General features: G+C 44.2%; 1 protein-coding gene across 4 annotated transcripts in view; it reads right to left on the minus strand.

The window, feature by feature from the left end:
• Positions 1-13717, minus strand: part of ubr3 (ubiquitin protein ligase E3 component n-recognin 3) — a 75821-nt gene extending 62104 nt beyond the window's left edge. For all 4 annotated transcript variants that reach the window (XM_042077226.1, XM_042077217.1, XM_042077207.1 and 1 more), the window contains exons 1-9: positions 13010-13717; positions 12030-12169; positions 11554-11706; positions 8770-8940; positions 7821-7861; positions 7621-7687; positions 6028-6158; positions 4613-4841; positions 2089-2268 (exon numbers count right to left, since the gene is read on the minus strand). In XM_042077226.1, coding sequence (XP_041933160.1) covers positions 2089-2268; positions 4613-4841; positions 6028-6158; positions 7621-7687; positions 7821-7861; positions 8770-8940; positions 11554-11706; positions 12030-12169; positions 13010-13443 — 1546 coding nt within the window. In that variant the 5' untranslated portion in view covers positions 13444-13717. The remainder of the gene's footprint in view (positions 1-2088; positions 2269-4612; positions 4842-6027; positions 6159-7620; positions 7688-7820; positions 7862-8769; positions 8941-11553; positions 11707-12029; positions 12170-13009) is intronic.
• Between the last annotated feature and the right edge of the window lie 180 nt (positions 13718-13897).

Genomic DNA, 13897 nt, shown 5'->3' on the forward strand with positions numbered 1-13897 from the left:
GGTCACCTACCTGTGGCATCCTCGCGCTCCCGGCCCGGTACTCCGATACTTGTAGCCCTATGGCCAGCCCAAGCGATGGTTCTCGTACACGTTCAAGTTTTTATTATAATTTGATGGTGCTTTTTCCAAAACCAAAATATAGTCCACAAATGGAGGCAACGTGCGGGGACAAACAGGCCACAGCTCCCGCTGGGCCTTGCATAACGAATTGCTGCCAAAAACAGTTTCTCCTCCAAAAGGTTACGACAGGTGTTCAATTTACCAATTAGCCACAGGTAGTGACATCACTGAAACCCCGCCTGTAAGTCAGTGCTTGCCCTACAATGTGACCCTAACCTATCGTAACACATGGCCTAGGCTACATAGACCATAGACCATTTTTTTTGTACCCTCTCTGCTTGTAACAGAATAAACCTGATTCCTGAGTTTACCTGAAGTTTGCCAGTCTAAGATTAATATTAAGTTATTATTCACCACAATTACTTTCAAACCCCACAGAGAATCTATGGTTTATTGTCAAGAGGGACACCAGACCCAACTATACAGACGACCCTAAGACTGCTATCAAAGCAACCTGGGCTTCTATAACACCTCAGCAGTGCCACAGGCTGTTTGCCTCCATACCATGACACGTTGATGCAGTAATTTGTGCAAAAGTAGCCTGGCCAAGTATTGAGTGTATAAATTAACTATTTTAGATTAGTCAGATTAGTTCATTTATTTTAAAAGGTCAACATTTCTGTATTATGACCTCTTTAGTGTAATATTTTGAGACACTGATTTTTTGTTTTCATAAACTGTAAGCCGTAATCATCAAGATTAAAACCAAAAAATGCTTTGAAATATTTCACTTTATATCTAATAGAATATATGAAAGATTCACTTTTTGAAATAAATTAGCAGGCATAAATTAACTATTCCACGATATTCACATTTTTTGAGATCCACCTGTAGGTGGAGTTGATCAGTCCCCAGATGACTAGACGTCCAAATACAAATAGATCACATGAGACCATAATGGACACTATGTGTGAGGGTCTTGTTAGTGAAAGGGGATACCATGGGTCACTTTGGCTTTGGTTGCACCTCTAGGCTATTTCAAGGGTCGGGTTGATATGGCATCGCGTGGTGCGGTATGGCATGGCATGGTGTGGTGCGATATGGCGTGGCATGGTGTGGTGCGATATGGCGTGGTGCGAAATGGCATGGTGTGGTGTGGTGCGATATGGCGTGGCATGGTGTGGTGCGATATGGCGTGGTGCGATATGGCATGGTGTGGTGTGGTGCGATATGGCATGCCGTGTCGTGGTGTGGTGTGGTGCGATATGGCGTGGCGTGGTGCAATATGGTGTGGCGTGGCATGGCCAGGCTTGTTGTGCACGATCACTCCTGCAGGACCCCTGACCTCTCTCATTCCTTGCGCAAGCTGTGCGTCTCTGACAACATTTTCCTGTACAGTTTGTGTGTCTGTGTGTATGCAAGTGGTTTTAAAAGGCCAGTATGGTACACTGGTCACATACACCCCATTCTCATCAACGGGACTGAGGTGGAGGTGTCAACTCTTGGACCCTCAACACCTCTACCCTGATCAAAAAGGCTCACCGGCGTCTCTTCTTTCTGAAGAGACTAAAGGTCCTCCTGTCTCCTCAGATCCTGGTGAACTTCTACAGATGCACCATTGAGCATCCTCACCAACTGTGTCACAGTTTGGTATGGCAACTGCTCTGCCTACAACCGGAAAGCACTGCAGAGGGTGGTGAAAACTGCCCAATGCATCACCGGTTCCTCACTCCCCTCCATCGAGGCCATCCAGGGCAAGCAACACAACACACAGGTTGTCGGAGACAGTGACATGATCTGCAGTGGCAGAGTGAGGGAGAGGGAGGGACAAAAGGAATTATGTCTCTCACTCCCTCTCCGTCTCCCTCACCTCCTCTGTCCCACTGTCCCCCATTCTTCTCGGTCAAAAAACATATTTAAGCTCACAATACTCAGATCGGCCCAGACCGTTAACAACCCACCGGGAATCCACCCGAAGCGCCACTCCAGCTTTGCGTATGTGTGTGTGTGTGTGTGTTCTTGACTGACCTTGAAAGAAGGACACAAAGCTCATCCAGAGCATAAGCAGGGAGTGGTCCTCCAGGAAGCGCTTGGCAACACTTTGGTGTGAGAGAATGTTAATGAAGTCACTAACTAAAGGCCAGTAGGTGTTGTTCTTCAGAAGAGCCTCGCCACAGTTCACCACCACATGATGGCTATTCTCCTCATCTGAGAGAGAGAGAGAGAGAGAGAGCGCGAGAGAGAGAGAGAGAGAGATGAAAAGAAAAGAGAAATGAAGAAAAGAGAAGATTAAGCATGAAATCTTTGAAATAAATTACTTAATTTATTTATTTAATTGTCATTTTTGATAACATTTCCTAACCTGAATAAGCTTCAGATAATAATAATAATAATAATAATAATAATAATAATAATAATAATAATAATAATAATAAAAAGAAAATCAATAAAAACCAGATGACTGACTGTAGCATCATCTACTGGTCAAAGGGTTTTTTGACACTACTATTAATAAAGTTGTCAGTCAGAAATGCTATAACAGCACACAACATATAGCAGTGACGCGAGCGACAGAAAGAAAATAGAAATGGGGCGTCCGACAAAAGTTCTCTCAAAACGTCACGTTGAATCACGCTGCTCATGTCACTTGCAGTCAGGACACTCCAATTGAAAGCAATGAAATGAAACGGATTTTATCGCTAATGTTCCCATGCATCGCGTCCTGTGAGGACAAGCACTTACTCCCCACGGTGCAGTCCAATACATACGGACTCTACACCACAGTAGTTTCTTAAGACACATGACGTAGGAATGGGCCCCATGTTTGCCCATCATCACTAAAAAACCCAGAAGACTCAACTGCTGACTTTTTAAAATCATTATTACTGGATAAGGAGAGGTATGCTATAACAAAGACAGAAGTTACTCCACCTGTCAATGGCACACACACACACACGCACAGAGAGAGACACACAAATAATTTGTGCACATGCACGCACACACTCACATACACATGCATAGTACATGTGCACTCAAACATGCAAACATTCAACTGTGCGCGCACACGCACACACAAGATACAAACATTCAACTGCATGTGCACACACACATACAAGCAAGTGCTGCAGAAATGCGTGCACACACAGGCACGCACACACACACACACGCGCGCACACACACACACACACATACGCGCACACACACACACACTGTTAGGCGTTAAGGGGAAGCTGGCTAACACCCAGCTGTTTGCTAAGTCTCTCTCTCTCTCTGCTACCGCTGGCCATGACAGTTCATAAGGTTTCAGCGACTCCAGCGAATCAATGCAGCACCTCAGCCTCCAGCAAGAAGCGTGAACCGCCGTAACATGACCTGGGCCACCTCGCAGCGCCCGAAATGAAACGATACGTCCAACACGATGCCATGGCGAGGCCCAAGGGAGGGCTAGAGAGCGTAGTAAATCTCAAATTAAACTCACGCGCACACTCTTCTCACTCACTCTAACAATCAGAGCCTGGCCATCTCACCACTCCTGAGTTCTAGTTCTAGTTCTGAAGTCTGCTTGTGTAAACTGATACGCTGAACATCAAATTGCCCAGGACATCTCTGGCAGTCCTCCACTGCCCCCCTCCCTTCCTGATTCAATGTTGTCAGCAAACGTGTCTGCAGTGCGCTAATGTGCTTCTTTTCTCTGGAGAAGTCACTCCTAAATGGCCCTGCATTTTTCACAGGAGAGAACGACTGCCCCTATAAGGCTGGACTGTTGCGCCTGCCCATGGCAAACTGACCTACATAGACATGCATCTATGCGTGAAATGTCATGGTTTTTTTGTCTCCTCTCTCCGTGTTAACATTTTTAACCTGTGCCATGAAGTGGCAATATGCATGTTGGCGTGAACAGATCAATGAATGCTGGCATTTGTATTTAGACGTTAACACAAGCACAAGCACGCATGGATGCACTATATGTATTCATAAATGTAGACACATTTATCAATGAAAACAAGAACAGGAGTTCCTTATCCCAAAGCTCTTAATCTCACACTCCATATAAGGCCATAGAGTAGAGTACTTAACAGGATGTTAAGTACCCTGCTCTATGACTGACTGACTGACTGACTGAAGTTCCCTCGACCAGCAGCTCACTTTGTTAAAGGAGCTCTCCATCATGAACACCTGAGCATGAATGAATGAATGACTTGTCTCCACCCTTTCTGGAATGAATGAATGAATGACCCAATCAATAAATGGATGAACAGGGTCCTTCCCTCCACCCCCCACTCTCCTTCACTCCTAATGTCTCACTCTGCAGCTCGCTCTGTGTAAGGCAGCGGTCCATCACTGTAGAGCATTGATTGCACGAGTGCATGAATTAATTAAGTCTCTAAACCTGCAGCATGGTGACCAATGACATGTATATGGCATGAATGAATGAATGAATGAATGAATCCCCTCAAACTACAACTTGCTCCATATAAGGCAGCTTCCCTTATGCAAAGCAGCACAGTGACATGTGTATGGAATGAATGAATGAATGAATGAAGACCCTTACCTTGCAGCTCGCTCCTGATAAGGCAGCTCTCCATCATGTAGAGCAGCACGGTGACCATGATGTCCAGCAGCTGGCACTCCTCGGTGACATGGCGCGCCAGCTCCTCGTTGCTGAAGAGCTGCACGCTGATGTGCACGATGCGGTTGGACATGGTGTCCGACTCCTGGCTCTTCATCAGCGTCTTCATGATGAAAGCGTAGTGCTGCACAAACGTCTTGGTGAACGTGATCTGGAGAGAGGGAGAGAGAGAGAGAGAGGAAGGTTGGGAATATAGAGTGTGATCAGGGTTTGGGGGTGTTTGATGTTTGGCGTAAGTGTATCGATAATGCATCACAAGCAGAAAGATCACAATACATCGTCATCACAATGTTTTGTCCCACCCCTACTGTCAGCGCAGATGTCAATCAACAGCAGAAATGAGATCATAATCATACAGTCTTCATCTGGCTCATACAAAAGTGACATCAGCCTCTGTTCTATTTCTGAAACACTGACGGAGAGACAAAGGAACAAATCAGATGATACTAGGAGTTATTTTGGGCCTAATTTCACTGAACATCTGATACATGTTTGCTGTGGAGACTCTGTAGGCTTACTTCTACACTGAACTAAATATTAATGCAACATGTCAGACTTTTACCACATGTATTATGAACGGACATAAAAGATATTACAATTTGTCCGTGGCCACAGAAGCTCTATTTCAAATTCATATCTATCGCCTAAAAGGAAGCCTGCACCAGGCATGTAACTGAAGCGTTACGTTTGCATAGCGTCTGCTGCAACAATCAGCTTCCACTATAAAGTTGACAACGGACCTGGCTACACCAGACGTGATTGCAGTGCGTACGTTTGAAAAAATTAGACCCATCTGCTAAAAATATTTTTGCGCTACGGGAATGGAGCGCTTCAGTTGCGGGCTCAGTGTCAGCATATGAAAACCCCTATATGATGTTTCCACTTATGTGTGGTTTTGTTCAGAATATTTTAAGAAGCATCTGTTCGTTTAGTGCATTTTGCTCAGTATGTTTTAAGAAATGCTGTGGCAAAGACAACCATGACAGAGGGAGAAAATGTCATCCTTGCCATCCTCACACAGAAACACGCACGCACGCACACACACACACACACACACACACACACACACACACATCTCTAGCCACACACGCTCACCCTCACTATCCTCTGTTTAAAAATGAAATGACATTACGATAATTCATACTATAGGCTGCCTATATAAATGTCTGTTTAGGCACATAATTCACTGATACATTTCTTGTCTGTTGTTATGTCCATGTCTTATACCTGTATGTTCAATGTATGCTTTGGCAATACAAATGTCTAACTATTTGCCATGATAATAAAGCAGAATTTGAATTTGAGAATTTGAATTTGAGAAGTCTAAAGTGGAATACCTTGTAGTCTTGATCGGGCAACATGTTGAGCAAGAAAGTGACCATCTTCTGGGGGAACTCGTACTTTATCGTCCAGAACAGCAACTCCTCTAAGAAACACTTGTGTTTCAGAGTGTCCATGATCGATGGGTCTGAGGAAAAAGAGAGTGGGGTGAGAGAGAAAGAGAGAGAGAAAGGGGGAGAGCGATAGAAAGAAAGAAAAAAAGAAAGAAAGAAAGAAAAAAAAGGGAGGGAGGAAGATTGGGGCAAGAGAGAGAGAGAGAGAGGGGGGAAAAAAGTGTGTGTGTAAGAGAAAGAGCAATACAAAGACGGAAGACTCTATGGTGAGACCACCAGACGCAGCACTATGAGGAGACAGAGAGCACAGTCGGCACTATCGCCTCAGGCCTCAGCAATCGCCTCTAGCTCCCACAGCACCATAACCACAGCACATCGCCATCACACTAACCTCACACTCACACTCTCAGAGACAGTGCGCTCCCAGAACACCCGAACAGCACACGCAGCATCCAAACAAGCACATCACCCTTACACTAATCATACACTCACACACTCCCTCCATCTCTCTCTCACTCTTCTTCTCTCTCCCCCCTCTCTCCAGCAGAGACGGTGCACTCTGCAGAACAGCACATGCACACACATATTCTCCCCTCTACAACAACTACAGCTAAACAAGCTAATCTTGTGCACATAGGGGACATGCGGAATCTATTCTAACCCCCCTTATCTTTGTAATGCGAACTTCTCTCATCACCCAAATGAAAACCTGCCAATACGCTCTGCTCCAAAAAAAGGGCCACAAGTTGAATGGTCTGTAACGGGTCTGTAATTGAGACTGCAAGCGATCTGTGAGAGGACCATCAGAGTTCTGTGAGCCTGGGGGACTGCATGGGCAGAACTGTGGCAGACTGCAGAAGTATCAGACCGTGAGCGATCTCTAAGTGGATTGTGGGAGGACTGGGAGTGGCCTGAGCAGTCGGTCAGTGGTCTATGAGAGGAGCGTGAGAGAGAAAGATCATCCATTGGCAGCCTGAAAGGTCGGTGAACGGTCTTTGACTGGTCTGTGAAAGTGTCAGTGGTCTGAGAAGAATGTGGGAAGTCTGTGAGTGGTTTATGAGCAGTCTGTGTGACGTCTATGAAGTCTGAGTGTCTGTGCGCGGTCTGATAAGTCTGTATGGGGTCTGTGAGCCGTCTGATGTCTGTAAGTGGTCTGTGTACCGTCTGTGAAGTCGGTAAGTGGTCTGTGTACTGTCTGAGAAGTCTGTGAGCGGTCTGTAGGTGGTTTGTGTGAGGTCCGTGTGAGGTCCGTGTGAGGTCCGTGTGAGGTCCGTGTGAGGTCCGTGTGAGGTCCGTGTGAGGTCCGTGTGAGGTCCGTGTGAGGTCCGTGTGAGGTCCGTGAGTGATCTGTGAGTGGTTTGTAGGTGGTCCGTGTGAGGTCTGTGAGTGATCTGTGAGTGGTTTGTAAGTGGTCCGTGTGAGGTCCGCGAGTGCTCTGTGAGCGGTTTGTAGGTGGTCTGTGTGAGGTCCATGTGAGGTCCGTGAGCGGTCCCTGGGTGATCTGTGAGAGAGGTGTGGGCAGAGCGTGACCCTTACCTTTGGTGGTGCTGCTGAGCTTCACTCTCTTGCGCTGCCCCACACTCTGCCCTCCATCCTGGTCCTCCTGAAACCCAACCACACCACACCGTCTAAATCAAACTATTGCTAAGTAGCTAATATTCTATCAAACTGTTTGCAGCCCATACGGCTTCCTTCGTACATTATGCAAAAACAAGCCAACAAAGACAAACTCCTACCTCTTTACTGGATTCAACAGAGCTTACAGCAGCAGTGGCTCCTGTAGAAAACACAACCAGAGAATTAATTGTTTCACTGTAAACGAGGAAGTAGGAGAAAAATATTGTCAAGCATTTGTTTCTGGATACTGTGCATGGAAGGTCCAGGACCACAGAAACACCATTAACATTCATACTTACAAAACACAACACAGGCTAGAGCTAATTCCTCTATACCTTGTGAGGGTACAAGGACATTTCACATTTCTAAAGATTCTGAGGCCATCCTCATGTTTAGGATTTTTATGATGTCATGTTTAAACTGAAGAATAATCCACAAAACATTCTTCATGTGTAAGAAGGAAGAAAAAAAAAACTCAGATTTCCATAAAAGAAGGTTTTACTGCACCACACAACCTAAAATGACATCCATCACAAAATAAATAAATAAATCAAACATCTTGCTGGCTTGACCTGCATGGGCATGTGACCTGTCGTGTGGCTACAATACAATACCATACAATAGCCATTAGGGACCCTGCTCCAGCCATTAGCCTAGCCTCACCCAGTAAGCTAAGAGACCCTACAATAGGCGTTAGCCCAGCCTCACCCAGTAAGCTAAGAGACCCTACAATAGCCGTTAGCCCAGCCTCACCCAGTAAGCTAAGAGACCCTACAATAGCCGTTAGCCCAGCCTCACCCAGTAAGCTAAGAGACCCTACAATAGCCGTTAGCCCAGCCTCACCCAGTAAGCTTAGGGACGCTACAATAGCCGTTAGCCCAGCCTCACCCAGTAAGCTTAGGGACCCTACAATAGCCGTTAGCCCAGCCTCACCCAGTAAGCTAAGAGACCCTACAATAGCCGTTAGCCCAGCCTCACCCAGTAAGCTAAGAGACCCTACAATAGGCATTAGCCCAGCCTCACCCAGTAAGCTAAGAGACCCTACAATAGCCGTTAGCCCAGCCTCACCCAGTAAGCTTAGGGACGCTGCTCCAGCTGTTGCCCCAGCCTCGGCACCTCCTCCTCCAGCCGCGGCTGCTGCCGCTGCTCCCTTCTCCTCCACCGTGACCAGGCCCGAGCTCTTCAGTGCAGACAGATACTTATCATAGTTATTCTTTGCATACACGTTTTCTTCCTGACCTGAGGTGAGTGGATAAAGAAGAAAAGTGTTTTTTTTATTATCTGATCTAAATTACATAAATGAAACGTATGACATTATACAGTTACTACATAAATGAAACGTATGACATTATACAGTTACTACATAAATTAAACGTATGATATTATACAGTTACTACATAAATTCAATGTATGATATTATACAGTTACTACATAAATTAAACGTATGATATTATACAGTCAATATATAAATTAACCATATGACAGTATACAGTTACAAACTTGGCTATCCATGACTAAATTATTACAGATTCCACCGCTACAGATAAACTGCTTCTATTTTAAGTGTATGTAATAAAATAGAATGATGTACAATAACTGTCCAATAACTCAAAAAGTAATTTTCCTCATTTCAAGAGGCCAGTGATCAGTTGTCCAGGGGTGTTTGAACTTGAATACAAAAATGTGAACACATAAGGCACAATGCAACTTTAAAGGCTGACTATCAGTTTTCATTTCTCATCACTATTACTATGACTATGGTTTTGGCTTATCCTGGTTATAAACTTGACAACCAATCAAACAGGAAGGAAGCAAAATGACTCCGGAAGGCTTCTGTGACATAAAGCACAACAGATAAGAAGAGCTTATCAGGAATCCGTTTCGCCTTTCTACATATAATGAAACCTCTGGTGGGAGAGGCTAGGCACAATCTAGTTCTGACCTGATCTTTGTCCTACACTGGTACATTTAGCCTAATGATAATTTATTAGGCTACACTTCTGGTCATCATTCAAGTACTTAAAAATAAGAAGAAAATTAAATTTTTCTTCAATTTTCACAGTTATTTGTATCACCAGAGTTCAGCACCTGTTTTGGTGTGTGTTACTCTGTGACTATACACATCATTCAATTACTCCCCTCACTTCTGCTACATCAATGCTACGTGGACATTTAGTGAGGAAGCGAAACACCGCAAGAACAGGGCCCCAGCAGTGGCGCGACTGGCTGGGGCACCTGCACCGTATGCCGGCGACCCTGGTTCGATTCCCGCCCCGTGGTCCTTTCCGGATCCCACCCCGACTCTCTCTCCCACTCACTTCCTGTCAATCTCCACTATCCTATCTAATTAAAGGCATAAAAAGCCCCCCCCCCCCCCAAAAAAGGAGTATAGTGCAACAACAGTGGTGATGTCATACTAGGGCTGTAACGATACACCAACCTCACGATTCGGTTTGTATCACAATTTTTGACCCACGGTTCGATACGAATCTCGATTTTTCTTTCTTTTTTTTTGGCGGGGGGGTGGGGGGGGGGGGGGGCTAGACATTTTATTAAATAACATTTTAATAGCCTCCCTTAGAACACCAGAGGATTACAATATAATATATCTATTATTTTATATCCTGATATAAAAATATTTTTCTGAATGACTGATATTTATGACAGCACACTTTATGCAGATTAGCCTATAGCCTAGGCCTACTATTTTTTATTACAACTCTACCTGTTTAATTAAGCTGTAATATAGTAAACAAAGTAGCATATAGCTTAGCCTATCATAGTCTACTGATTGGACTGTTCAGTTTCCCCATGTGTGTTTAAGTTTCAAGGTAATACTTGTTCTCCTTGGGACAGGCCCTTTTGGGAAACGTTGGTATTGAGATGATCAGTCAACTTCAATGCAAGAGTTTTAAACAAATATGTGCAGTGATTTAATAGTAATTTAGCTAGTCGTCTATGCGTCCTTGCTTTCACGATTGTGAATGTTTTATTTAAGTCGCGCGTGTTCATTGAGCAGGAGAGGGAGTGAGAGGGAGGGAGCGCGAGAGAGAGCGGGGCAAGGAGAGGGGGTTTACTTCTATACTGTTGCACACATAGTCTACAATGAAAGCAAGGAGAGGTATGAATTAATTTATTTATTTATTTATTTGTTTTTGGACAACGTAGGCTACCGATAAGTAAAGCGGGAGTTGTGGGTTGCTTTTGCGGCCGCATAAGCTGCAAAGCACTGTGTGAAACACTAGAAAGGGTGTGTCGCGATTCTGCCTTTTCACACCGCGACACAGTATCGTGTATATGAATGTCGCGATTTCGGTTTCGAATCGTAAATCGTTACAGCCCTATGTCATACCATTACATTCTCCTTCAACTCAAATTTCTGTGAATTCAGGACTGGTCATATTTAACAAGGATACAACAGAAGGTCAAATTCAACGAGACTTCAAGAAATCTCTAGATTAGTTTTGACAAATTTCAAAGGGGTTGGTCTTACAATGACACTAGTGCAACAAACAAGCATGCTTAAAGGTCCACAGCACTGGTGAATGGTGGCTGATGTTATGAGCTCAACAGCCAATGAAATTGCACTGTTCCTTTGCATGCTTCTGAAGCAATGCACTGATTGACTGAAGATGTTTATGGCTCAGGCAGAGCCACCACATTTCCCATATAGTCAGGACTGTAAACAAACACAAGAGGACTTCTGAATTGGACAAAAAGAGTACTTGATTGATTATGTACCTGGACCTTTCATATTAAAGTCAAGTTCATCACTAGCAAAGTTGTAAAACACAATGAGCATCCTAAAGAAGAGGTGTTTTTCCATGTGTCATTTTGGGGTAAACAACATACCCATGCTGAGTTCTTTAAAGGTCTGCTGATTGGTCAGGATCTTTGTCAGCACGGTCCGCATGGCCCCACCCATCTTTGTAAGCTCTTCCAGGAAGGATATCTGAGGCTCCAGCTGCTGAAGAACCTTCTGCAGGTCCCTCTCTGGTGACGAGTCTGAGTAAATGTGTGTGTGTGTCATAGAGGGTAAGACAAACCGACCATACAAGACTTACAAGACTTTTTTACATATTTCCTAAAATCTATAGCTACATTTGGTGTAAGACACATAGGCCTAATTCAGACTGACTTTACAGAACCATAACAACAACTACAGCCAACTAAACAATCAAATACTTATATCAAAGGCTACTATGTGTAGTTTAGGTGAGGGCAGAATTGCATCCACATTTTCAAAATTGAAGTTAACCTTTAAAACAGTACAATATCTGTCATGCATGTCTCAAATAGTGTTATGGTATTCCACTCCCGGGCTTCACCTGGCTCTGTGTATCCATCCCTTAAATACTGTATGATGCTGACAATGAAGCGAGGTAGCACCATTTCAGACATCAGCAGCAAGTCCCTGGGTACTGTGGGAACATTCTCCCCTGTTTTTAACCGATGCCGTCTACAAAACCTGCCAAAAGCAACGCATCAACACCACACAGTGTCAGTCACACACATCAACAGCACACCGTCTTACTGGACTTGTCAAAGTAGTAGTGGGAGTGTTTAACCCACAGGGATGGAGGCAGAGCAGTGGTTTTCATACATACTAAAATTCCAAACATTCTTACCATTATGAATATTACAACAGGAAAATTAAACAAAAATGTTGTTGTAGAAACATTTGACCTTATAAATAATCCTGATAGAAATCCACAATGACAGGTCTCCCTGCATTGACAGAAACTACCATAAAAGGAATGCAATTATTACGATGCTATAAAATATTATTTACAGAAAACATGCGAAAATATAACGTAGGGGTCACTTTACAATGCATTTACAGTACAGTAACGTAACAGAACAATAACTAGGCCTAATTTAGTTCATCTTCACAGCGATCACCTCGCGACTTCTGACAGAACTCTGACATTTAACTGTTGATCACACCGATGAAAAGACAATCAACTTGATAAACGTGTATTCTCATGCCCCACGCTAAGGTGTAAAAAAGACAAAAAGACACCACGACCTGTCACACAGCGATGGTTCTCTTACTGAGTTAAAAATAAACTTTGTCACTCGGAAAGGCAGGGCTGCATACTCTCCCACCTACAACTTGCTAAGTTAGCAGACTAGCATTACGCCTATCTGCCTAGCAAGCCAACTAAGATAGGTGACTTCCCTTGTTTCTTAACAGTTTTGTCTTTGGTTTGCGTGTGTCCCCTGCATATCAGACATTCACTAAATATATTAGCTCGTTGTTAATAGATGACAACCCTGATCACTAGCCAGCTAGCTAACGACTTACCCACTTTCCCGCATGACATTACTGTCTCCACAGTCGCAGGCCCCACCAGCCTGGCTTCTGAACATATTGAAATCATGGCCCGTGTGATCGCCGTTGTTAAAACATTCCGCACATAATGACATGCAAGGGGAAATCCCGCAGGTCCGACATCGGTACGCCACAAAATTGGCTGTCCAGACCAAGCCGCACAAGGTAGCGTTGTCATAGGACCGGACCGTCTTGCAGAACTCCTCGAATCCTTCCCCTCCTGCCAATAGGTATTTACACCATTCAAGGGCCTCTGTATCCGCCGCTGGCTTTTCAGGATTTAAAACATTATCAAGCAGTTCTTGAAGTAGTCTGACTCCAGAACTGTTGTCAGTTCGATTTAGTTCTGTCTTTAGAGTGGCGGCTGTTGTTTTCTTATCCCGGCGTAACATCGACGCCGCCATCATGAACTCTGAATTGTTGTCCAGAATTTATTTTTGTTGTCTTGTTGCTACGTTCTCGGTCTTTCTCGCGATACGGTCCGTGAGCGTCGTACAACCAACCTGCTGGCAATGTGATTATTTGCAAGAGGCAGGGCAGATGTGATTGCTGCTAGGTTGCTTATCTAACTAGCTACTATGACCATGCAGTTCTATTTTTAGGTTAATTACTTGCACGCTTACTTCGCATGACAGCGGTCTCCCTCAAAATGTTTTTATACACATAGCATGATGAATGTGAACTCTATATAAGCATTTATATCACCTGCGATCCACAGCTTGCATATATAATAGGTACAGTTTATCTTGCCATTTAAGCCACACACTAAATAAAGACAGGGATAATATGCTTCATGTCTGTCTGAAGGGTATGCATGGTCATAATAAGTAACACGACCAAACAACGACTGAAGAAGACCAG

The sequence above is a fragment of the Alosa sapidissima genome, chromosome 2 (assembly GCF_018492685.1).
Source record: "Alosa sapidissima isolate fAloSap1 chromosome 2, fAloSap1.pri, whole genome shotgun sequence".
Classification (NCBI taxonomy): Eukaryota; Metazoa; Chordata; class Actinopteri; order Clupeiformes; family Clupeidae; genus Alosa; species Alosa sapidissima.